At 40.2% G+C, this 25,733-nt stretch overlaps 1 protein-coding gene across 3 annotated transcripts in view; it reads left to right on the forward strand.

Moving 5' to 3' along the window:
* The window catches only part of PDZRN4 (PDZ domain containing ring finger 4), a 277,467-nt gene extending 258,709 nt beyond the window's left edge, over positions 1-18,758 (forward strand). For all 3 annotated transcript variants that reach the window (XM_068401590.1, XM_068401591.1, XM_068401592.1), the window contains 5 exons: positions 277-375; positions 2,600-2,662; positions 6,227-6,328; positions 9,761-9,877; positions 17,232-18,758. In XM_068401590.1, coding sequence (XP_068257691.1) covers positions 277-375; positions 2,600-2,662; positions 6,227-6,328; positions 9,761-9,877; positions 17,232-18,758 — 1,908 coding nt within the window. The remainder of the gene's footprint in view (positions 1-276; positions 376-2,599; positions 2,663-6,226; positions 6,329-9,760; positions 9,878-17,231) is intronic.
* Positions 18,759-25,733: the final 6,975 nt, after the last annotated feature.

The following is a 25,733-nucleotide window of genomic DNA, read 5'->3' on the forward strand; positions in this document are numbered from 1 at the left end:
ATATTTCTCAAGGTTCGGCATGTCTTACTGAACTGTCTTTATATAGCTTGAACCTGCAATGTACTGGAATTTCCTTAATTCACAGAATATTTTCCCCCTTAAAGATGCACACAAAATATTGTGTCTCGAGACTGGGTGGTATGAGTATGTCCTACAGTATGAGAATGAGTATGTCCTACAGTATGAGTGTGTCAGCAGCTTGGTGCTCCCTTGTACTACACAATTTTTTCCACCCTTGGCAAAAGCCACTGTACGAACCTGTGTGTTTTCTTGTAGGAGGTGGAGCTGTGCCGCATTAGCAGCCAGGAGAAACTGGGGCTGACTGTCTGTTACAGAACTGATGATGAAGAGGACACAGGGATCTATGTCAGCGAGGTAAGGACATGGCAATGGGGAGGAGCGTGGGAGATGCTTGTGGTGGAGGGCTGAATGTGCCAGGGAATGTAAGAGCAAGTGCTCTGAGACCAGAGTGCAGAAGTGTCAGCCATCAGCCAGCACATGTCACTTTCGATTCATTTAGATTATCAGTTTGAATTATGTTGCCCAAGTAATGTAATTATTACTCGTGAGCTTCTTTAATGTGAATGCTTTTAACTACAACATCATAGTTAGGGAAGTACAAAGCAGTCTGAGCATGGCCTGAATTTTGAAAGAAATCTTCCCTTACGATGGAAATCAGGCAGAATTTTTAAGAAGAAAAGCGCCTTCTCCACTCCCTGCTTGCATTCTCCACCTGTTACAGCCTCAGTAATCATAACAGTGGATAATCATTATTTTATTATTTATGGTTTTGTTCGGTGGTGGTACACACAGATATACCACAGGTGGGTGGAGAGAGTAGCTTGGGAGAGGAATATGTCAGAAAGATTAATAATTTTTTTTTTTGCCAGACAAAAAGTAGAATACTGAATACTGAGATGGGATGTACCCTCAGGTTTTCATTGGCTTCACCAGGAAAACATGGCAACCAGTATATATCACAGGGTGTTAGTGTTTCACAGGGTCAGTCCACAAGACTTCCAGAACACTAGCTCCCTTTGAATCTCCAGCCATTCAGAAAGGGTTGTTTTTTTGGAAAAGCAGAACTCTTTTGAGTCCAAGCTCTCTGGTGATTGTCCTGCATGAACTGTGTTCCAAATTAGTTGCTTAGTGACATGTTAAACCAAATATGGACATTAGGAAAAGGTTCTTCACTGAGAGGGTGGTTGGTCACTGGAACAGGCTCCCCAGGGAAGTGGTCACGTCACCAAGCCTGTCAGAGCTCAAGGAGCATCTGGACGATGCTCTTAGTCCTATGGTTTAGTTTTAGGTAGTCCTGTGAGGAGCAGGGAGATGGACTTGATGATCCTTATGGGTCCCTTCCAACTTGAGATATTCTGTGATTCTGTGATTCTAAATTCTGAGTGAAGCTCATGGACAGAGAGGATCGGCAGAGAGAATTCTCCTATGTATCAGTGAACGGGGATGAAGGCAAGATTGCACATTCGCAGGCCAGCAGCAATGTCAAAGAAGCTGAAAAGCACAGCCTTGGAACAAGAATGAGGAATTAATATAAAACTACCCAAGAATAAGTCTTCCACCAGTTGTATAATCACTACTGTTAAAGTCTGTTTGACCTTGTGAGGACAAAGAAGGTTCAGGAATCTCTTAATAGACTCCAGAATTATATCTGAAATGTGCTGGTTTTCCTACATGGTAGAAATTTCTCAGACCTTTTAAAGTGAATGTAATTATATTGTCTCATACTTGATTAAGCACTTCAGATCCATTTTTTTTCTATGACAATGCACAGGAAGAAAATAATAGCTAACAGCTGTAGAAGATGTAACCTACAAACCAAATGCTCAACTCAGATGTTTGGTTTGAAAAAATAGCTTATGGCATGACAAGGTAAAATAAATGATTTAAGATAACCATCAAGTGAAAGGTGGCAGATCGAATTGCCCTGCAATGAACAGTAGGTCATTGCTCAGGGATGAGCTATAGTGACTTTGATAAACTGTTAATGGAGCCCTAAACATCTATTTAGGTTAAACTAACTTAAAATTAACTGACTTGGACCAGGAATGATATACAGTACCTGTAGGTGATCTATACAATATAGATTCTTTGGGTTTTTTTGCTGTTTCCTCGCAAGCTGCAAAATTCCAGAGGAAATAACAGATGGATAACTGAGATAATAATTTAATAGTACATGTTTCCATGAAAGAAAAACAAACCTGCTCTTTTCCCAAAGACAGTCGCATTTGTATAGAGGTACCAGCTGCTGCAGAAGCATCTCAGTCCATAGTGAACTTCCAGAGAAGAGGGACTCTGTCATTGGTTCTTAGTGCTCTGACAGATGAAGGTTAATGCATGACAGTGGCATAAGAAAGTATTAATCTGAAAATCGTGTGCTCCCAACCCTTTCTGTCTTTAGGCTTTTATGTGAAACAAGCTTATACAATTATTTAAAGAACTGTTGAGCTCATACGACTGTGAAAGCAACCTCAGATTGCCTCTGTAGAGAGTAAAAATGGTACTTTTTCAAATTGTGCAGCTGTTATCATTTCCAGTAAAAGTCTTTCCATGTTCAGTTACTGGATATTGTCCTGTGCAGGTTGATCCAAACAGCATTGCTGCCAGAGACGGACGGATCCGTGAAGGAGACCGCATTTTGCAAGTATGTGACAATAGACTCTTCCTTAAACTCTTTCTTCAGACAGGCGCATAGTGCCATCTTCTCTGTGGACTGTTAATGAGGGAAGGTAGTTCTCTTTGTTACTGTGATCGATGAGAAAATCCACATCTGTCTGTTTTTTTAACACAATAGCCGGGAGCTAGAGTGCGTGTACTGAAAAATGAGAATGACAAGCTCGTTCTGGCTCATGTCTTCTTTTGCCATATTTATTAGCAAATCTCATTTCCACTATGTTCATCTCAGTGTCAAATTCTAAACAGAGATCCTGCGGACATAAATATGGGTGTCAGAGACTTGCTGATCATTCACTGATTGCATAAATTTGGGTAAAACTCACTTGTGCTGAGCATAGATGGTAGGAGTTTTCATACAAAAAATGTGCTGTTAGTGAAGGGTGATCTTGAACATACTTGAGGAGGCGGTTCATTAGGCTTTTGTTAATATTTTCTTTCCTTCACCAATAAAACATTGCTTTTCTGAGTTCTTTTCTAATCCACCATCATTTTTTCCCACCATCTTTTTTTCCCACTTAATTTCTGTTGATCCACTCATTTAAAGAGCTGCCCCAAAGACAGGTTTGTGTGATACAGCATAGCCCCTGTGGGTGAGGGTGGCCGGCTGCTGGCTCTGGAGGGAGGGCAGTGCACCTGTACAGAGAGGGAAGTAGCTAGAATGGCAGTGGGTTTCCATTTTCAACTGGCAGTGAGTAGTACATTTTTTGCCTTAGTGACAAAATCACAAAAAAGCTACCAAAAATCAGTAGACTGGAAAGTCTTTGCTGTATTGTAGCATTTTAGTTCTAGTTCTCAGTTGATTTCCCTTGTATTTTGTCCTTTTTTCACTGAAGCTCCAGAAGTAGTTCCTGGTGTGAGAAGTCACTTTTCTGTAACCAGTTCCATAATTGCCCTTCATTTATTTAGACATGTGAGCTTTCAGGTTGTCACAAGATCAGCCTGTTCCTTCCCTCCAGTCTTTTTGTTTCTGTAGGAAATGTCTTTGCTGAAACCTGTAGCTCTGTCTCTTACCCTGGTATCAGCTTTGGGAGTCTAGCCAACAGAACAGGGTCTATGAGCTGGCTTACCAAAGAGACTCATCTTTCGGAGAGGAAATAATAAGTTACATTTTAATGTCTGGGCTCACTCAGGGGCTGCTGGTTTATTCTCCGTGTGGTTGGGAATGTGAAAACGTTCACAGGATAGATGCTGTTCCCCCCAGAAGACACAGAAACCACAGTATGACAGCAATGAGCTCCTTGGTGGTACTTGGAGTGATGGGAACACATCATGGGGTGCGGCTCGGAGTGGAAAAGTCAGTGCACTGCCTTCTGCATCTTTCTATAAAATACCTACCGAAGAAAGCAAACAGGATATAATGATATTTTTAACTTTCAAAAATCAGAAAAAAACCCACTAGTTTATTTCACTGAGTAGAAACAACTTTCATTCCTATCCTGTGCATTTCAAAATAAGGAAATAGAGGGTAGGTCCATTTTCTGCTCCTTTCCTTGCCTTCTAAAATTTCTGGGTGAAGTGGAGAGCCAACAACAGTTCAGGCAAATGTTCTCCAGTTCCTAATGAAATTCATTTCAATTGTGAGTGAAGACTCCGGGGTCGAGAGAAAAGCATAGGTAATTCTGCCGTCCTTTTGTAGACTGGAGCATGACTTTAATGTCAGCGCTGATATATAGCTATGAGTTTGATCATTAAAGTTAACACCCAGAGAGTTATGTGGGGTTTACTTTCATATCTGAAAGCACATTGACCCTCTATCTACTCTTATTGATGAGATAACTCAGAGAAATAGAAGGTGACAGTGCCATTACGGGGGGATTACACTGAGGCTGGGAGAGAGACAGATCCTTGAGCATGGGGGCATTTTCTGTGGATGGCGGATGGCATTGGTTAAGGCTGGGAGGGACACTCCATTTTGTGTATTTCTCACAAAATTACATCAGATTTCCTCACATTTTTGAGGCTGAAACTGTCCCCTTCTCATTATCACAAACCTCACACCTCTCCCATCACCTTCACAGTCGTCTTAAGCATCTGAGAACAGCCTGAGTATTTTACATGAAATGTTACAAAGGCAAGGGAAAGGTTTTATAAGGACAGTCCTAGTGAGACTTGCCTAAACTTCTGCTATTTTTAGCTGTGAACCTCCAAGCTGACAAGTGCTGTCCATGGAGGTGAGATGCCATGAGGCAGGCTGAAGTCCTGTTTGTCCTCCATAATGGTGCAGCTGCTGTGGGGTGGGCACCTCCAGGCTGTGTGGGGCCAGCAGGGCCACTGCCTCTGGGGTTGGCAAGGGGCAGTTGCTCAGCTGATAGGAGTTGCCCGAGCAGCCACCACCGGTAGGGGTGTTTTGCCCAAGCTGGAGATCTGCTCCTGCACCTCTATGGCTGCATCTCTGCTTCTCCAGGTAGGGCAGCTCAGTGTTACCAAATGGTTGTCTGGTCTCCCACGGACCACAGCTGTCCCTTCATGTAAGCTTTGAGGAGGCTCAGACATTTTACTCATTGCTGGTTAGACAATCAGGGTACACTGGGGTTTTCTTTGGTCTGAACTAAAGCTGCCTTTTTGAGTCAAGGTTTTCAGGCCAAATATACATGCAGAAATGCAACTCTTTCTTTACTTTTCGACCAGGAAGTTCCTGCTACTTTGAAATCAAAACCTTACAAGATTTTATTTTCCCCAAATATTCAGATCCTTCTGTCTTCCAATTTTGTTTTCACCCATTTTCAAAAAGACCAAGTATTTTCTTTTGTTGCCACAATAAGAATAATCCACCTTTTGTGCTCTGAATTGGACAAAACCAAATACACGTGGAAAATAAGATTTCTATTTTATTCCTTCAATAAAGAGTTTTGGACAATGCAAAATGTGTTTGTTACCATGTAGTCATGGACATGGCTGTTTTAATGAGGTGACAGAATAGGAGAAAGTTAAAGAGAAAAGCACATTCTCATTGGAGAACCACTCTTATTTTGATTATCCCCTTGTAAGGGAGATACATATGTTTTATGTGATTCTGGATACTAAGCTGTCCACACAAATTTAAAATGATTAAATGGAGCAGCAATAAGCAGTGGCCTGTAAGTATTGCCTGGTGAGAGCTAATACTGTAGCTCTCTAATTGGCTCTCTACCAGCATACAGTGTGACTGATTTCAGCTGTAGCATTACCAGTCTTGCTTCCACCAGCACTATTATCTCAGAGTGACATTTCCATTACTCTGAACGGAGAAAGATGAACGTCACCTGTCAGGGGCTGGTTAATTGTGTTGCTAGATGTATGTTACCAGGGCACAGGTTGGACATTTATGAACATAACTGCTTCCTCTGATGTCCGCCATCCTTCAACGATCGATATAGCTCTTACAGTAAGCGCATAATTGAGTGAAGGCACTTACCACTGAGGGGCTGAAGATGAGCCCGTTGCGCGAGTTTCATTGTCCATACATTCAGCACAAATGAGCTGATATCTGCCCTTTATTGTGTGTTGCTTTGTGGAAATAGAAACTAATGTGCCACTTTCATTTGTTTTCTAGATAAATGGCCAAGATGTCCAGAATCGGGAAGAGGCAGTGGCATTGCTCTCCAACGAAGAATGCAAGAAAATTACGTTGCTGGTCGCAAGACCGGAGATCCAGGTTAGACTAAATAGATGCACTGAGCCAGAAACTGGGTTATACCATACATTCACTGTCACTGTAAGTAATGAACTGCTGAGAAATAGGAATGCCAACGTTCCTAACAAAAGAAGGAAACAGATAATTGCAGAGCTTTGCCTCTGTTTAGCCAACAAAGAAAATAATATGATATTACTAGGGCTTGTTTTCCCCAAACTAGCCAATTCCTTTCAGCAGACAGAGTAAGCAGGTATACTAATAAAGCTGACAGCACTAACATGATATTAGTAAAATATGAAGTAGAACTTGAAAACTGTGTATTACTCGTTAGATGATTCTTATTTGTTCTGGGGATGCATTTCCCATACTTACCTCCGTCATTTATATGAACTTACACAAAGCTGTAGTTGGTCATTGGTGATGGCTCTTTTTATCCTATGCACTTATAAGTAGGCGTATAAACTGTTCATTTATGTGCCAATTACAATATCATTCAGCAATCCTGGATCTGATTGTTTTCAAAGCACCCTGGTCACAAAAACTTGCTTGTACATTGCAAATTGTATCTTGGGAGGTGCATTTTCAAAAGCTTTTAGAAACATTTGTATGGTTTTAAAAATAAAATTATGCCCATGCCAAGAATCTTGCCATGTCAAGAATTTTTTATATCATTGCAGGGGGCAGATGTTAGGTTGATCATCAGACTAAAGGAGAGGTAGAGTGGAAGAAGAGTACTGTTTCTACTTCACTTTATATTCTGTTTATAGGCCATTGCCAAGCAAAAAGACATTATATTGTCACTGTTCTCTCCATCTGCCAACAATTCAGAGTTGGTTATGTTGCCATTTGTCTCTCATGCTATTGATCTGATATTTCTCAGTCTCGCTAACTGCATACTCTGTATAAATTAAATTGAGTAAGTGTAATTCAGTGCTACTTGGAATCTCTACTTGAATACTGTAGTTATAAAAGATTCACAATTTCAGCATTCATTTCCTTTATGTTTTTCAGGAATTTAAACAATTCCCATAAAACTGGTGACATAGTACATCAAAAAAAGCCATGCATCAGTTTATATTGCAAAACTGTAGCCTTCACTGGAAGTTGCAGAAGTTTTGAAACAGTTGTTTCAATATTATTCTTACTATTTTTCACTAAGATTTTGTTTTTCAGTAGGGAACAGAAACCCACAGACTTATAAAATACATGCTCAGGGAAAGATCATTCTCTGTATTTGTTTAGATTGGTCAACATGAAAAAGTTACATCAATATGAGATAAGGAATTACCTAACTGTACCGATACAGCTTCCCATATGGATGCTCCTTTCAAATTATGAAAGTGTGTTTTGGTTTGGGTTTGGGGCTTTGGTGTTTTGGTTTTTTTTTGTTTAGGTGTTTTAAGAACATATTCACAAAAAAAAATTAAGAAAAAGCTGTAGTATGTCAGAAATCAGGCTGTCCACAAACTCATTTCTGCTAGTTGTGTTGCTTTAACTCTGGTAAAAGACAGCAGGATTAAGCAGGCTTTTATTTCTAGATAGAAAATGCTAATAGCAGTATTTCAGTCTTGAAGGATGAGCACATTCATTCGGTAACAGTGAAGAAAACCTTCTCTGATCATTTGCTCAGTGAATACCTATGAATAACTAAGTTTTGAAACAGAGCATTGGAGGAGTGCACAACGTGTTTGATAATGTAAACAAATGGCACAAGCATGTGCATTCACATGCGTGTATGTGCACACAGTCTATGTAGTGCACATGTATGCTAAGCCATATATTATTCTGATTCTAAAAGCTGTAACGTAACATAAGCGTTCCCATTAGTTAGGTACTGGGTCTGCCACAATCAAAGCAGCAGATTTGCCCAAGTGAGATTCATCTTTCATCATCCATATTTGTTAATCTCTGCAATTTCTTCAAATGAAGGAAATTCAGCTGCGTCCTTTATGGTAGAGGAAGGCTGTGTTCATGCTTCCCTTTGGGGAAAAAAGCAAACAAGACAAGTAAACAAAACTAGTGGCCAGTACCAGATGTTTCAGAGAATGGTTGGAAGTCCCATTAAGGGCAAACATAAAAATTACATGTCCTCAAGAAAAAAAGCCTCCTTCTAATCCCAAACTGTTAGAGGCTGGCTTTGACAAGGAAAATGGCAAAAGGCTTATGTTCTTTATAAGAGGAAAGAGTTCATTGGCATGGGCAAAAACACATAAGAGCTTGTGAAGGAAACAGTAGATTCCTGACAGTATTCAGCTAGAAGTACCACATAGCATCAATCACTCCTTGTGTAGCTTTGAACTACTACTTGCTGGTTTGGTGTAACTTTTCTGACTGGCATCTGTGGCCAGAGCTCTCCTGGCTTTGAGGCAGTAGTACTTCTGCTGTAGGTGTTGGTCCATGTTGCATTGCTCTTCCTGTTTTGGGACATGGATAGCTGATACTCTTGTAGTTGTCTAATGCTGAGACTTTTACCTTTTAGCATCTTTTTGTCACCTTCCTCCTCTGGTTCCTTCACCAGCAACAGAACAATATGTGTCCTTCTGCTACAATCTCATTGCTAAAGCCAGGAGTGCCACTGACCAGTATCTTCCTTTTCAACACAGTGTGCCATCTGGCAAGGGGTTACACATACAAATGGATGTGTGCCACGTGCACACGTGTGCACAATGAACAAAATGGGAAGACTAGTGGATTAGGCCAGGGTGCCTGTTTTATCAGTTTAGAAAGATGTGAAGGGTGCAAAGTGGGTGCAGGAAGAGGATATATACACTTGATAGAAAACATAGCATCCCCTCCTGTCCTTTTGCAACACTGTCTTCACCAAATGTCAAAGTATTATTTTACGCTTGAGGAAAAAAACAAACAAATGAATAAGCTTTGCTTCCACGCGCGCCACAAGAACAAAAATAACTTCCCCTCAAGTCACCGCATCTTTCTGTCACCCTCCTCTGTTTGTTTGTTTACGTGGAAGATCAATGGGAAAACGATGACAGAAACACAACATAAGGTTTGTATTGAGGTGGCAGCAGCAGGGCACAGCACTGGGACGGAGGCTGTTAGAGGAAAGAGCCCGGTTGCCTCCTGGCCCTATTAGTAACGTTGCCGCTCTCTCAGCGCAGGGGCTCTCAGCAGTAATGAACATGACAGCTTCAGGATTATGCACTGTGCCTTTCATACCTTTTGAAAGGAAATAATGTCTGTGCTGTGCAGTCTCCTTCATTATGAGACAAAATCAGTCATACTGTTTCAAGAAAGGATAAAAGGCATGAGAGTCCCATTTTTTTTATCCTTCTTTTTCTTCTTCTCTTTTTGAGACGTGAACTCCTACTGCCTGGCTTTCTGAAGAGAATCATTAGGATAAAAAGATCTAGTCAAGCATTGCCATTTGGGTTTACTCTGGTTTAGCATGTGTCCTTGCTAACATAGTATAAAGTACTAATGTATTCTTTGCAGCTGGAAGAAGGGTGGCTGGATGATGAAAGGAATGAATTCTTAGAGGAGTTAAACTTGGAAATGTTGGAAGAGCAGCATAATGAAGCAATGCAGTACACAGCCAAAGAGGTGGAGCAGGTAGGACTGCTACTAAACGTATCATTTGAAATTTTGCTAGGTCTACTTTTTTATTAATAGAGAATTAAATGATATGCTGTATAATGGTGTCAAAGGCTTTGACAGAATTCTGTCTCTAAAATGCTGTGAACTCCCACATGCTGTAGGTAAGGAAAAGGAGAACAATAGATGCTTAGGCCCAGTTTCACAAATTAGCAAACAATTTAGGAGGCTGTAATAAGTGCAGATTTCTCATTTTCTCTGAACACTCAGAATAATAGTGCTTTCCTTCTTTAATTCTGAAGTATTTGGTGTTTATGTTATTATATTTTCTGTCATTTTTTTTTAATGAATTGCATCAGTGTGGCACCTAAAGCTCCAAGTTAAGATAGATGTCCCTCTTGTTGTATGCATGTGAGATACGAGCCAGCCCTTGCACCAGAGAGCTTGCAAAACAAGATGAAAGAAGTATTTAGAATAAACAACAGGTGTTTTGGTAATACAAATGTATTTTTCTTGTACCGACAGCGCACAGCTCGGCATTTGTTTTGTTAATGGAGACAAATAAGCATATTGTTAGCACAGTCTCAGCTTGCTGCTATCTCTACTTTTACCTGCCCATATGTGATGTAAGTGGTGTGACTGTGGCAAAGACGAATGTGCACCCCCAGCCATACAGTTTCATCAAGGGATAGATCTTCTCGGTTGTACTTTATTGTGGAAGGCATAAATGACCTTATACACACCTGAATCAGATGATCTGTCAGCATGCACACCTGTGTGGAGCCAAGGAACTAAAATCCAACTTCATCTCCTGGCTTCTGTGTATGTGCAGCTGGGGAGAAACTGTTTTTCCACCCACAGAAGTTTGCGACGTACGATTTTTTCCCTATTCTGAATTGCTCGAAAGCAGAGCCTGAGGCATTTTTTCTTTGAAGTGAAGAGAAGGAGAAAGACTGTGAGAGCCTTCCTTCTTCTGGAAACCAGGGAGCTTATTTGGTAATGGGAGACCTGCCTTCAAATATCCCCCCACACTGGGGGCCTGAACGTTCATCTAGCCTGTTTCCTCCTCACCACCCCTCCAGCCTTGATGCTGGGCTATGGACTAGGTGTAGCTCCTGTTAAAGCTATTCACTGTGCATAAATTAAATATTCATTGGGACAGGCAGGCTGACAGAATAATTAAGTCAATTATCTGGAATATGATAGATCAGATTACAAATCTTTGATCTTATAATCATTTAATTATTTACACAAAGTGGAATAACTCCAGGGTCAGAGGTGAAGGAAGCATTGCAACAGGATTTATAGTGGCCTTTTTGTTATGACCCTCTTTTCCAGGCAGTGATCCAGACCTCAGTTTCCCAGGTTAAGAGTGTTAACTGCTGTACTGCTAGCTAGTTTGAACTGATATTGGCATCTTGTTTATTTTTTTAACCACAAATTTTATCTCAGATAGCAAAAGAGTTCCTGTCAGAAAGAACACTTGTTCTTCACAAAGCAATTTCCTTTGCACAGTGGCATTTTCATACAAACCCCCAGTTCTGGAGGAAATTCTTGAACACGTCTATCTACGTGTTCCCTCACATGATGTGTTGGGGCCTCTGAAACCACTTTGCAGTTGTGACCTTCCACTCCCAAGTTCTTGTCAAGCTTTGGCTTTTTCACTGAATTCGGGTTGCAGATAGTGTTAATCATTGAACAGCGATGTTATGTGAAGTGATTTCACAGAAGCCATTGAGATTGCTTATTTCCCATTGGGACCTTATACTAAGGATAGGGTTTTTTTCCCTATTGAGATTTTATATTACTGTAGAAGAGAGCTACACTTGAAAAAAACATGGTCATTTGCGCTCTGTTGGTGTCTGACTTTGGATTGCTTGAAGTAATTTTAGGACAGCCAGCCATTTATTTGCCCTTCTGATGAGTAATCAAATCAACCAAATGCAGCTTGGTGTGTAATGGGGCATCAGTAATTTGTGACAGCTGCTGTCTCTCTGGACTCTACGTAGTGACTCAGCAAGTTGGAAAACTGGTTCTTTACTCCTTGTTAGGCTGGGAAACCTAGGAGTTTCCTGAGGTGAATCACATAATCCGTCGGAACAATGAAACTGCCGTTGTTGCAACTGCCAGTGGCCAAGCTGAGTATCTTCAAGCTCCCCGGTTGGCCAAGGAGATTTCACTCTAATGCCAGCCTTTATTTTTGTGACCCAAAACACATTATGAAGCCTCTGGCTTCAAAATCATCTGTCATCACGAGTCTTCCGAGCTGCAGGAATGAATACACACTATAGCAGAATATCCTTCCAAATACAAGTCTGTTTTACAGAATGCCATTTAAACATTTAGTATGAGCTGTCACAGAAGAATCTGGTACAGTTTGTAATAGAAGAATTAAGTAGATAGTTGTGTCTTTTCTGTATGTTTTTGAGCCACTCTATAGAATTTAATCAAGAATTGTATCTTCTCTGTATAGAATAGTCCAATAAACCTTGAGGAAAAATGTAATTTTCCATTTTTTATAACTCATTGTATTCCTTCCCCTTTACAACATTGCGGTTCATTGTGCAGCAGAGATAACTTTCAGAAGAGTACCATACAGTTGCCATGCAGAAATTCTTATTGGTATCATGGAATATATGAAAACCTATTAAGAAGAGAAAGAATTGGATAAAAAAATTTGTATGAGTTCATTCAAAGCTGAAATGCAGTGAAAATATCTGGGGGAAGTTCTTTTTTGAGAGAGGCCTGTTTTAAAAGAACAGCATTGTTTGCAGAAGAGCGTTTTCCCCTTTAGTGCACCACTGAAATCAATCCCAGTCCTCCCTCATGGCTGGAGTACCTCATGGTTAGCCTGCCACTGGAGATTCCTCTCACTGTGGTCAGTCTCCCTCTCACTGTCAGAGACTCACCAGAGAGCCCAGCAGCTACATTTGTTAAAACCTTCAACTGAATCTCACTGCCGTCAAGCTTTACTAGCAGCCTGGGTTTCAAATCCCAATAAACATCGTAAGTTGTAAAATGAGAATAGAACAGTGCCTGAATTCCTGCAAGATTAGCCATTTTATAGGCATGAATGCTTGCTGGAGCTGAAATGCAGAATCTTCTGAGGTTCATTTATTGCTTGATTGTATGCACTGCCAGGTTCGCCTTCTCATTATCTGACTTCTTACTGCAAAGATGAGGCCTAAGGAGCCCTTTGGTATTTCAAACAGAAGTAATTGTAGAAGAGATTGACAACGTACATTTGAAAACAAACACTTGGTTTGGAATAGATAATAGATAACACTGACAAAAGCAATGCACTGACAATTGGGGACTATCTCTTGTTTTTCAGAAGGGGCTTAACGTGGAATTAGGCTTGCTACCTTTCAAAATAAAATTAAAATAATCTCATATTCTAAAAGACTGCTCAGTCTGCACGTGTTTAGGAGCTCTGGCAAGCATGACGAGTCCAGGACAGAAATGCCAAAAAATATATCTCAAAAACATGCAGTACAATAAATATCTGTATTACTTTCCATTTTCTTAATTGAACTAGCTGCAAGTATCCACATACGGGGGAAATATTTAACGTGGTATGGATGTCTGCTTTAGGTTGAGAAGAATCTGATGATTGTAACAGGCACTTGTTTCTTCCTGACAGGGAGGGGAATCCAAAGTGACTACTGGACATTCAAGTGCCTGTACTATAAACACTTATATTTGGTCAAATCAATCCCACCCATCTGATTTCTGTTAGACTGGAAAGATGGGGTTTGCTTTGTTTACATCTTTTGTGTGTATGTGTTAATTATGGATAGTGTAACTTGAGTAGATGCCAGCGTATTATATTCAGTCAGTCTAAATCAAGTGGAAGTTGAAGGAACAAAGTTCAAATTGTTGATAAAAGTGGGGTGGAAAACAAGAGCCACTAATTCTGAAAGTGTTGATTGTGTGGGCCTGAACTGTAAAGTCTGTTTCAACAACTATACAAATATCACACAGAATCACAGAATGTCAGGGATTGGAAGGGACCTCGAAAGATCATCTAGTCCAATCCCCGTGCCGGAGCAGGATTACCTAGATCATGTCACACAGGAACGTGTCCAGGCGGGTTTTGAATGTCTCCAGAGAAGGAGACTCCACAACCTCTCTGGGCAGCCTGTTCCAGTGTTCAGTTACCCTCACTGTAAAGAATCACAGAATCACAGAATCACAGAATCAACCAGATTGGGAGAGACCTCTGGGATCATCGAGTCCAACCGTTGCCCTGACACCACCCTGTCCACTTGACCATGGCACTAAGTGCCATGTCCGGTCTTTTCTTAAACACATCCAGAGATGGTGACTCCACCACCTCCCTGGGCAGCCCATTCCAATGTCTAATAACCCTTTCTGAAAAGAAATTCTTCCTAATGTCCAACCTGAACCTCACCTGGCGAAGCTTGAGGCTGTGTCCTCTTGTCCTATCGCTAGATGCCTGGGAGAAGAGGCCAACTCCCACTTCACTACAACCTCCGTTCAGGTAGTTGTAGACTGCAATAAGGTACATTAAGGGAATTCTTTTCAGAAATGCTCAAATATATGCTTTGGTGGTTTGGCACCATGCTTGAGACATCAGGGGAAGCATCATGGAGCTCAGCTCCTGTGAGCTGTATAACTGTGCTAATACAGTATGGATAAGCCACCCTGTTTAGGGAGCAAGATGGGTTTAGTCATATAGATGCAAGTTGTGCTGTGTCACTCACCCTGAGGGTCAGAGAGCAGATCCTGGCCCTCCTCGTTTCCTAATGTGAATGGAGCGCTGCATTTGGGGCAGGCACCCAAATTCCTGGCTGTTCTGCAGCACAGCCCTCCCAGTGTCTGGTGGAGCTGTTCTCCCTTGTGTCAGTAGTTAAATATTTTCCAGAACATTGAGAAACATGGGTTACATATTGCAGTAGCCGGGGTGCAGTGTAGGTGACCCAGCCTGGAGTCACTTCTCTGACGAAAGGTTTGGGAGCAGAGGAGGTCAATACAAGCTGGAGCAGCTCCAAAGCAGGTGAGAGAAAGGACCAGAATAGCTTATGTAGCAGCACTTACTTGGAGGAGATAAACTAGAAGAATACAAAATTAAACCTGGATCTCCAGCATTCCTGGTGAATGCCCTGGCCACTTGGCTGGTTGGGGTGCTCTTCTTTCTGGTTACTCTGGGTTTTCATGAAGAATTCTCTAGACTTCGGGTTTTTTCTCTGTGTAAAAAATGACATTTTGGGAGTCCTAAAAAGCAGGTGATGTGGGAAGACACATTCCCACCACTCCTCCAGCTAGTCCTGAAAATGGAATCAAAGTGTTGCAGCCACTTTGGAAAAACATAATAAGAGTCTTAATAAAAAATCTTCCAATATACTTTATACACCTTCACAGCAATGCATAAGTTGGGGAAAGAAAGAACAGATAAATGATAATTATAGAATAATTCTACAATAGTTAGTTATTTAGAGTGTTACTGGTAGTACTCTTCATATATCTTCTTCCGGTGACAAGAAGATACCCTTGTTTTTTAAGTGGATAAGTAGAAAGATCTGAGAGGATCTCAAATGGGGAAAATACGTACCATTGAATTTTTAAAACTTGCAGAATTTTCATGAAAGTCTGCCTTTGTCCCTTGCGGTTTCAAAATCTAGTTTCTAGAAAATTCTGACCTTACAACATCAAGAAACATTGAACCTTTGCATAATCCCTTGAATAATGCTGAATACATTCTGTCCCATGGCTTTTAAATTCAAGGGGAGAGTTTCTCCTCATTTGGGGAGAGTGAGAGAGAGTAATTGCCAGTGTGGCTGCCAAAGCTACATGAGAATTATACATTTTATTGTGCATTTTGTTATCAGCTGCACGTTGTATGTGCAAAAGGATGAGCATAAAATGTATACTATGATTTTAAAGGTTATTTTTTCTTTGCAGATCTTGTCTGACAACAAATTGTTAAACATCTTTTCAGAAATTTTTAACTGTTCTATCAACAGACACTGCATTCTCCTGGTGTGTTTCTTTCAATATTTATTTTATTGCATTTGGGGAGTGGAGTTTATTTTTGTTTTTCTGAGCCTAGGCCATTATTTTTTCCTAACAATTGAAGAAAGGAAATCAGTTGAAGGGTGAGTGATCATGAAGTGCACACGAAGAGAGGAGAAAGGATGAGACAGGAGACACATTTTCATCCCATTTTGCTGTCTGTCAAAGTGGAGTAAAAGGGAATTATGACAGTGGCCTCTCTGAGTTTGTTTCCTTTCACTAGGTGCACTGTGCCTTTTTTCTCTCTTGGTTATTACTACCATTATACGAAATTATGCAATTATACCTCCTTATACCTCCGTAGTACCTGGTTGGTATTATGTACACTTAGATACTTGGCAAACAGGCTGTATAAATTGCACTCGGCATGACTGCTTTGTAAGGGGAATAGGGGGGAATTCTTTGCTCATCTATCTAGTTTGAAAAATAAAAAGCGACTCTCTTTTTAGAGAGTGTTATCTCACATTCTTTGAGAATATAAATGGTTTGAGAATATAAATAGGTTAGGTACAATGAGTGGAGTGTGAATTAAAAAACAGCCTAAAAGCTTGACATTATGCCCATGGCGAGCACTCAGTGTTGTTCTACACTTAATGGTAAAAGGCTGTTTTTATTTCTAAGGAACGTAAACTCTAACTAGGGAACAAAAATGGTCTCCAGGGATGCAATGGAGAGAGGTCTACTTGAGCAAAATCCTAGAATTAAAATTGAACAGTCTTTCAGTAAAAGGCTACTGAAAACAAGAAGTGTGAGAGGGCTATGGAGGGTATAGTGGAACAGGCTAGCCCTCTGCAGGCTTCAACTCTGCCCGTCTCCATGGAGCAAATGAAGAGTTCACTGGTTAAAAAATAAAAAGCCCCACTGATGAAAATAGTCTTTCTGCACCCTCTTAGACTGTACTAATCATTGTTTGATTGGGTGCTTGCTCTATTTTTTTTGAAGTGATACCAGTACTGAAGCTTTTTCCCAAGTTTGAGAAGATTTCAGCCCCACCAGTCTCTGGCCGTAATCCAGAATCAAAAACAGTGCACCATCTGGTGATCATTATCTTTAAGCACTGCAAAGAAATGGCTTAGCTAGAGAGGGGAAATATTTCTTTCCGGCCTTTAGAAGACATGTCACTAGTGCTGTAATTCATTTACTTCACTTGGTGTGACCACCACAGCATGACTCTCAGAAATGTTTAAAAGCTATGAGCAGTAGGACTGCTGTTTAGTGATCTGTTTTAATTCAGTTCAAATAAGATCCCAGCTGTTTAAGCAAAACAGAGCTGGAAAATATTCTCATTTAGTATGGTCTGCATTTGATAATCGTTTTGGTTTGCTCATTTTTTTAGCCAAAGAAACATGAAGAGGAGGATGGCACTACAGACACTGCAACCTCATCATCTAACAATCATGAGAAGGACAGTGGGGTGGGACCTACAGATGAAAGTCTGCGTAATGATGAGAGCTCGGAGCAAGAAAATGCACCTGAGGAGCAGAACAGCGCTACCCTGCAGAGCAAACGGGAGCTGGGCCACAGCCAAGATACGTTAGGAAGTGCTGAGCTCCAGTGCAATGAAAGCTTTGTGTCTGGGGAATACATTGAATCTGATTTCATAGGAAACCCAGAGGAGGAATGTGAAAGGTTTAGGCAGCTGTTGGAATTGAAGTGCAAGATTCGAAACCACGGGGAGTATGACCTGTATTACTCAAGCAGCACGATAGAGTGCAACAGAAGAGAGCAAGATGGAGTGGAGCATGAGCTGCAGCTACTCAATGAGGAACTGAGGAACATTGAACTCGAATGTCAGAATATTATGCAAGCTCACCGGCTCCAAAAGGTGAGGGATCAGTACGGAGACATTTGGGCTTTACATGACGAAGGGTTCAGGAATTACAACACCAGCATAGATGTACAAAGAGGTAAACTGGATGACATCATGGAGCACCCTGAGAAGTCTGACAAGGACAGCTCCAGCGCCTACAACACAGCTGAAAGTTGCAGGAGCACTCCACTGACAGTTGAGCGATCCCCCGATAACTCTCTCCAGAGGATGATCAGCATCACCAACAGGAAAAACCTGAGGAGCACAATTGTGGCTAATCAGTCATCCTCAGGACAAAGCAACAGGGAGACAACCTCAGCCAAAACAAAACCCACTGAGCAAAGCAGTGCTGCTGAGGATGCAGTGCTGGCATCAGAAAGCAGCAAATTCACAGACCAGGAAAAGCAGAGCAGCGAGCACATTCCCTACCTGTCTCCATATCACAGCTCTTCTTACAGGTACGGGAATATACCCGCTCATGCAAAGCATTATCAAAGCTATATGCAACTGATCCAGCAGAAGTCTGCTGTGGAGTATGCCCAAAGCCAGCTCAGCCTGGTGAGCATGTGCAAAGACTCGCAGAAGTGTGCAGAGCCCAAGATGGAATGGAAAGTGAAAATAAGGAGTGATGGGACGAGGTACATCACAAAGAGACCAGTTCGAGACAGAATCCTGAAGGAACGTGCCTTAAAAATTAAAGAGGAACGCAGTGGGATGACGACAGATGATGATACGATGAGTGAGATGAAGATGGGTCGCTACTGGAGCAAAGAAGAGCGGAAGCAGCATTTGGTGCGAGCTAAGGAGCAGAGGAGGCGACGGGAGTTCATGATGAGGAGCAGGCTAGAGTGTCTTAAGGAAAGTCCGCAGAGTGGCAGCGAGGGCAAAAAGGAAATTAACATTATTGAACTGAGTCACAAAAAGATGATGAAAAAGAGAAACAAGAAAATCTTGGACAACTGGATGACAATCCAAGAACTGATGACACATGGTGCTAAATCTCCAGATGGCACAAGAGTGCACAATGCCTTTTTATCAGTTACTACTGTATGAACACAACTTCTTTCAGAGAGTATACTACCAGTTTAGGTAGAGTACGATTGCCTCGTTCAATGTGGCACTTTTATATATTTTGTGACTGTTTATAGTTTGACCTTTTTTGTAAGCAAAATTACCTGGTAATTTTTCATTTGTTTTTCATATAACGGTACCTTCTTTATCTGGCAGTCTTTCTTTATCCTGCAATATATTCATATTATTAATTTGTAGGGAAAAAAAAAGAAAAAGAAAAGCAAAACAAAAAAAAGTGGAGAAGCCAATTAATTTCTTAACCTAATACATATCCTGTAAGTTAAGATCTGGATTTATTTCTCTAGTTTTCTTTTTTCTACTTTAGTAACAATACAATACCAAAACAAAATGCTTTATACTGTATCCTTGGTTTAACGAGTTTTAAAGTTTTACATCCTAGAGTGCATCTGTTTATAAATCATATGCCACATCCCATCATATAGATAAGAATGGCATTTTTCCAACAACACATTGTACAGTACATTTAATCTGTAAATTGCAATTGTATTTGTCCAAGTAAAGTGTAGGTGGGCAATTCTCCTGTGTTATGTAGTGGCATTGGTCATGTAGCTGGGCAGTATGTGATAATTGTGAAGATGAAAGAGAAATAAATTATTGCTTATCTTTAAGAAAAAAAAAGTTGAGTTCTTTGATTTAAATTGAGCATTTGCCTTTAAAGGATGAGTCATTTCACCGTGCATGATTTTTACAGCATATAGAGATTTCAGGAACATGGGACACAATTTGAAAGACTAGTTTTTGTGAATTAGCTTTTCATTTTGCAGAACACATAAGAGTGAGTGGGTCCTTCCTGGCTTTTTCTTACCTGCTATTATTAGTTGATTGAATGATTCATTCATATGTTACTGTGTTTTATGCTGTCAGGTAACTACTGTGGGTCCTTTCCCCAGCTGAGCTTGCTATTTGTTCTACACATGCAAAATGTAAACAGAGAACATGCCTACCTTTCAGCCAAATCTTGTGCAAGAAAAACTAGCCATGGCTGTCACTGATCTTTTCATAGAAGGTAAGTTAAGGAAAAATAAAGAATGAAAGGCATCTAAATGAGTTACGGGTTTAACTTTATTGTTGAGGAGCATCCAGGTCTTTTAGAAGAGCCCCAGTGGAAGCCAGCTGAGGCTCAGGAGCAAGGGCAACTTGCTGTGTGCCTGATGGAGTAGGGCATTGTCTCTCCTTATCTCTCCCTGCAGCAGAGGCACCTCAGCTGCCACTGGGGCTTCTTCTGAGCTGCTGCTGCTGGCAGCCCAGTGAGTTAAGACAAACTGAAATGACTAGTGGGGTTGAAGGCTTTGCCTAATAGACCCATTTTCGTTGTCCCTGCGCATGACTCACAGCAGTTCTAACTGATTGAAGTGCTTTTGATTGATAGCAGGATTAGGTGCTGAAGTCACTTGGCATCAGGCTTTAAAAGATATGCTTAAAGATGCAGGAAGGCACATTATGGTATTTCCAAATTATCCAGTTCTGGAAATCAGTCATTTGTTTTCTAACCACTTTTGGCACCAGTAGGCATTGGCAGTGCTCTCTGCATCTCCAGGCATGTAAATACCATACGAACACTGCTCCCCAAGTGCTTGGGAAAATTATGCCACTGAAAGTTCATAGTTTGATAATCAGAAAATTCTCCCCACCAGACTCAGGGAAACATCACGCTAAATCCTCACTAAACATACAGCTATTCATGCGCAATGAAGAATAACTTCCACTGTTTTCCATTAAATTAGAAAAAGTTTGGAATCCAAGGCCAGAAAGAATCCTGGGGTGATATAGTACTGCTTCAAGGGGCCATTACCAGATTGTCCCTCCAGCTGAGCCAGGGAATTGTCTTTGACTAACTTAAGTCACCTAGAAAGGTACATGTTCTTCTTCTGGAGACATCAAAGCACAGAGATTTGGCTGTTTCTCTTGTTGCATTCCAGTGATCACGCTCGTAAAAACAGGTCTCATTCCTAATCAGAGTTCAGCTGCCATCAGCTCCAGATAATGGCTGTTGTTATGACTTTCCCTTAGACACAATGCTTAATATTTTCTTCCCATTATTAAATCATGACTCAGAGCTCCTCTCAAACTAACTATTATGACACCCAAATTCAGAGAACAACCTGAATCTTCAGAAAATGTAGTATCATTATTTCATGACTGAGAAATAAAATTAGGAAAACGCATGTCTAATTAGAGGAAAGACCTAACTGGTTGGAGGGGGTGTGTGTGTGTATTAGGTAACAGAGAATAATTAAAGAAACAAATAAACAATATTTCTAGAGATGATATATTAATAGGCTGTAAGTGGAAATGCATCCAAATCTGAGGAACTCTCTCAAAACCTAGTGAGAGATAAAGAGAAGACTGAGAGGTGATACAGCAATGCTGCTGGGGCACACCGTGACGTGGTTTCTAGCTCGGCACATGCCTACCAGAGCCCAGTCACCTTCTCCCTCCTTCTTCACCTGCTGGAATCAGTACGTCCCTGCCCAGTCCCTAATGTGAGGGGTTTTCCACCCGCCCATGGTTTTCGTTCCTTTCTTTACAACTACGGTTATTAAATGACATTTCCTTTCTTCCCTAAGCAGTCTTTGCCCTGATGAAACGCCTTGATAATTTCTGCTAGCATGGAAAATAAACTGTGACCCCAGAGCCGGGCTGCAAGGTGGTCTGGGGTGGTGATGCAGAGGGGCTGAATGGCAGGCAAGTGTTTTGCTGCCCACTGCTCTCAGCTGGTTTATCTGCAGGGCACAGCTCGGCGTTGCACTCCCTCATCCCAGTAGTTCTTTATCAGTGAAATCCAAGGCTGACATCCCACATGCTGTTTATTCCTGCATATACTTTTTTCCAAATGTCATAATTTTTAATGAGGAAAATAACATTTTAGCACCAAGGCAAATTAAAAGAGAAGAAACAAAATACATTTCATGCTGTCATAAATCTTTTATAAAAAAAAGACTTGTCTGTTTTGAGAACTATTTTTTTTCATATGAAGGAACATAAAAATAAAAATGCTTTCCAACTGGAACAAGTACATATCTTGCTTAAGAGGGTTTCTTGCAGCTCTGGGATAAAGAGCAAAAGACAGGGAAGAGGAGCTGCATAGGTGTGTTATCACGGCCACATCACTGCTGGGAAAGGAGTTCATGTCCCACTCATCCTTCCGCCAGTCCTGGTACCGAGCTGAGACCAGTGGGAGGTAATTTTTCCTATGAAGCCAGCAAGATGGGCTTGTAAAATGAGTTGTCTTGTGTCACTTGACAACTGTATTGCCAGCTGATTTAAGAGTATTGCTCACCGTAAGTAAGGTTAAAATCTGTGGGATCCCTAGATCTTCCTCTACAGTGTAAGTATCCTTAAAGGGAAAATGATATATTTAGCATGATCATGACAATAAACTAAACCTACTGCATCAGGTTATGTTTTTCAAAAGAAAGAAATTGATAACACTATCTGAATTGAACAAGAGCAATCAGAGATGGAATCTAATCTGTGCTTGATGCCTTTCCCTGTAAGAGGGCTACAAGGATCTCAAAAGATGATACAGCAACTTCAGCGTTATGCTTTCTGAACTTGTGGGGATTGAATTATTCATTAATATCACAATGCCTGACTTTTTCCTTTTTTTTTTCGTATTTAACTAATGTTCATTTCCAAACCCTATTTCTTGGTACAAATTATAGAACAGCACCCTTGGTGCATGACATGACTTCTGTGCTAAAACACTTCCTGACTCAAGGCTGGAATTATTCCAGTTGTTGTTTTACTTGGGTTCTTAACCTTTAAGCTGCTAATCACAAACATGTATGTGCTAAAAGTGCTCTATTAATATCCATTTTATGGGCCCACTGCTCTTTCAGAGCATTAAATGCTCTTGAGGAGCCAGGATAAAATTAATGTGATGGGGAGTTTGGGTAAAGCAAAACAAATCTGCTGTTGTGAACCTGGTGGTGTTACTCTCTGAGAGAGTCCAGTTGGCTAACGCCTGTTGCAGGAGAAAGGATATTGTAGAGGGATCATGAGCAGGTTTTTTTCTTTAAATGCCTTTTCTCTGAAGCATGTTTCTTTGTTTAAAGAAGAGCATTCCCCTTGGATGGCTATTGCTGCGTTTGTGAGGCTAAGCACTTCACTTTTTAGTTACAGATAGCTGCATCATTTATAAATTTTGCTGGGGTTTTCAGACATCATTAATCTTGCCCTAATGTCAGCTCCTACATGGACAGCTGACTGGCTTTGGATGGCACCTCTGAGATGAGGCACAACCTGGGGTTTTGGGATGCGTGTGGCAAGGCAACCAGCCCAAGTATGGTCCCGGAGACGTCAGGAGTGAGCGTGTTCCTGTCTTCCTGGGAAAAGGGTCCGGCTCTTGCCATGAGAGCCTTCAGCTATGTGCAGCTTTTCCTGCTCCTGGCAGTTGAGCATCTTGACCTCCCTGGTGTGACTTGTCTGGTTCTGAGCCAGGAAAAATAGTATTTGTGTAGTGGTTCAAAACATTGATACCAGTGAGGTTAAGAAGTGGAATTACTCTGTTGTAAAGATTGCTTAGATGGTGAGGACTACTTGACAAACAAAAACTGGCCCATGAGCCACATTAGGCAGATATTTAGAAATACACTTTTTTTTTTTAATAAACAAGATGAAGTAGCTCAAAGGAAGGGATTGTCTCATATACCATCCTCAGTGTGATAGCTGTGGATAGTGGGGCTGAGCTACAGGCATGATGTTGACTACTGATATGAACTGTAAAGTTAAACTGACAGTTGAGTTACGTCCAGATGTATGTGCTGCTTTTCACACTCAGTAGACCATGGCAGAGCACAGGACTGAGTCCTCACTAACTAATTAGTCCGTCTCATGCCGATATTCCCTGCTGAAAGCTTCTTTCTTCAGTAAACATGCAAAGATGTCCCAAAACAGTATCCTCTGGCATCCCAAAATCCAGAAGTGACAGTGTCATCCAGGAGATTAGGAAAGTCCCAGCATGATGTGTTCTGGGATATACTCACAGACCAGGGAAGGGCCATCAGCAATGTTTCACTGAGAAAATGGATGCCTCCTCCTGCTCCAGACTGGTTCATGGTGTAGGTATGAGCTTCTGACTTTTATTTTGTATTTGGATTTTAAATTTGGTTTAAAATATGAATTTCCTGGCTCTGTAAGTTTATCCTTCACTTTTAAGTCTTCTTCCTTCTCTTTTTCTTTCTTTTTCTTTTTCTTTCTCTTTTTCCTTTCTCTTTTCCTCTTTTTCTTTTCTCTTTCTCTTTCTTCTTCTTCTTCTTTTCTTTTTCTTTTTCTTTTTCTTTTTCTTTTCTTTTTTTTTTCTTTTTCTTTTTCTTTTTTCTTTTCTTTTTCCTTTTTCTTTTTTTTTCCCTTTTTCTTTTCCTTTTCTTTTTCTTTTTTTTTCTTTTTTCTTTTTCTTTTTCTTTCTCTTTTTCTTTTTCTTTTTCTTTTCTTTTTCTTTTTCTTTTTCTTTTTTTCTTTTTCTTTTTCTTTTTCTTTTTCTTTTTTCTTTTTTCTTTTTTTCTTTTTCTTTTTCTTTTTCTTTTTCTTTTCTTTCTCTTTTTTCTTTTTCTTTCTCTTTTCTTTTTCTTTTTCCTTTTTCTTCCTCTTTTTCTTTCTCCTCTTCTTCCTCTTTTTTCTTCTCTTTTTCTTTTCTCTTTTCTCTTTTTCTTTCTCTTTTTCTTTCTCTTTTTCTTTCTCTTTTTCTTTCTCTTTTTCTTTCTCTTTTCCTCTTTTTCTTTCTTTTTCTTTCTTTTTCTTTTTCTTTTTATTTTTATTTTTATTTTTATTTTTATTTTTTTTATTTTTCTTTCTCTTTCTCTTTTTCTTTCTCTTTTTCTTTCTCTTTTTCTTTTTCTTTCTCTTATTTTAATTTTAATTTTTATTTTAATTTTTATTTTTATTTTTATTTTTATTTTTTCTTTATTTTTATTTTTTATTTTCCTTTTTCTCTTTCTCTCTCTTCTTTCTTTTTTTCTTCCTTCCTTCCTTCCTTCCTTCCTTCCTTCCTTTCTTTCTTTCTCCTTCCATCTCTCTTTCCCTTTTTCTTTTAGAAGCAAGACTTTTCTGAACTTGAGAGGTAATAAATATTGGAGGGGGGATTTCACTGAAAGGAGCAAATTTTTTCTCACAGATCAGCTTATCAACACAAATGGAAACCCGTGTCTGACTAACTATAGGTTTCCATCTCTAGTCAATTTTAGGTGATTTGGTTCATTTGATACATTTCCTATGCCACTTGAAGCTCATTCTGCTGAAGTGCTGCAAATGTCTTTGGTGACATCTCTGTACAGAGTGCATTTTTAAGCCTTCGAGGAAAGGAAGCGCTTTTAAAACATACGTTTCCTTGTTTGTGAGACACGCAGTAACATGCAAAATGCATATTAACCCAAATGCTTTTATAATGAAGAGTCTTGCTACAAACAGTAAATTGTGTTAATCTATGAATGTATATAAAGACTTTCTGTTGAATTTCAAAGGACCTCCATTGCCCAAAACACAATTTGAGAAGACGATTCTACTCTTTTATATATTTTAAAACAATTCAGTTCCTAGTTTTTCTGCTCTTAGACTGGTGTTAAAGCAGATTAGGAAACTCTGTTTTGGCCCAGAAACAAAATGGTAAGCTTCAAATATTGCAACGTCTTACGTCAATCATTTATTGAGATCGGGTGTTGGTCATCAAATCTCATAGCTTTAATTCTTTGTCTTACTTCACTTGGAAACATCTGCACTGCAATAATCATTGGACATACTGTGGTATTTGTTCTTCCAATACATTCCCGAAAGTGTTTAACTTATTGCTAAGCACCAGGAGCAAATCAAAGCTGACGTCTGGCTCCAGTGACAAAAAGTCGAAAGCACAGAGAATTTTAAGTAAGAAGTGAATACAGGAAACTCATCTTGACAGTGGATAAGAAGCCAAAAGAAGAAAATTAAAATTGCATGATAAAA

This window comes from Nyctibius grandis, chromosome 5 (assembly GCF_013368605.1).
Source record: "Nyctibius grandis isolate bNycGra1 chromosome 5, bNycGra1.pri, whole genome shotgun sequence".
In the NCBI taxonomy this organism is placed as follows: Eukaryota; Metazoa; Chordata; class Aves; order Nyctibiiformes; family Nyctibiidae; genus Nyctibius; species Nyctibius grandis.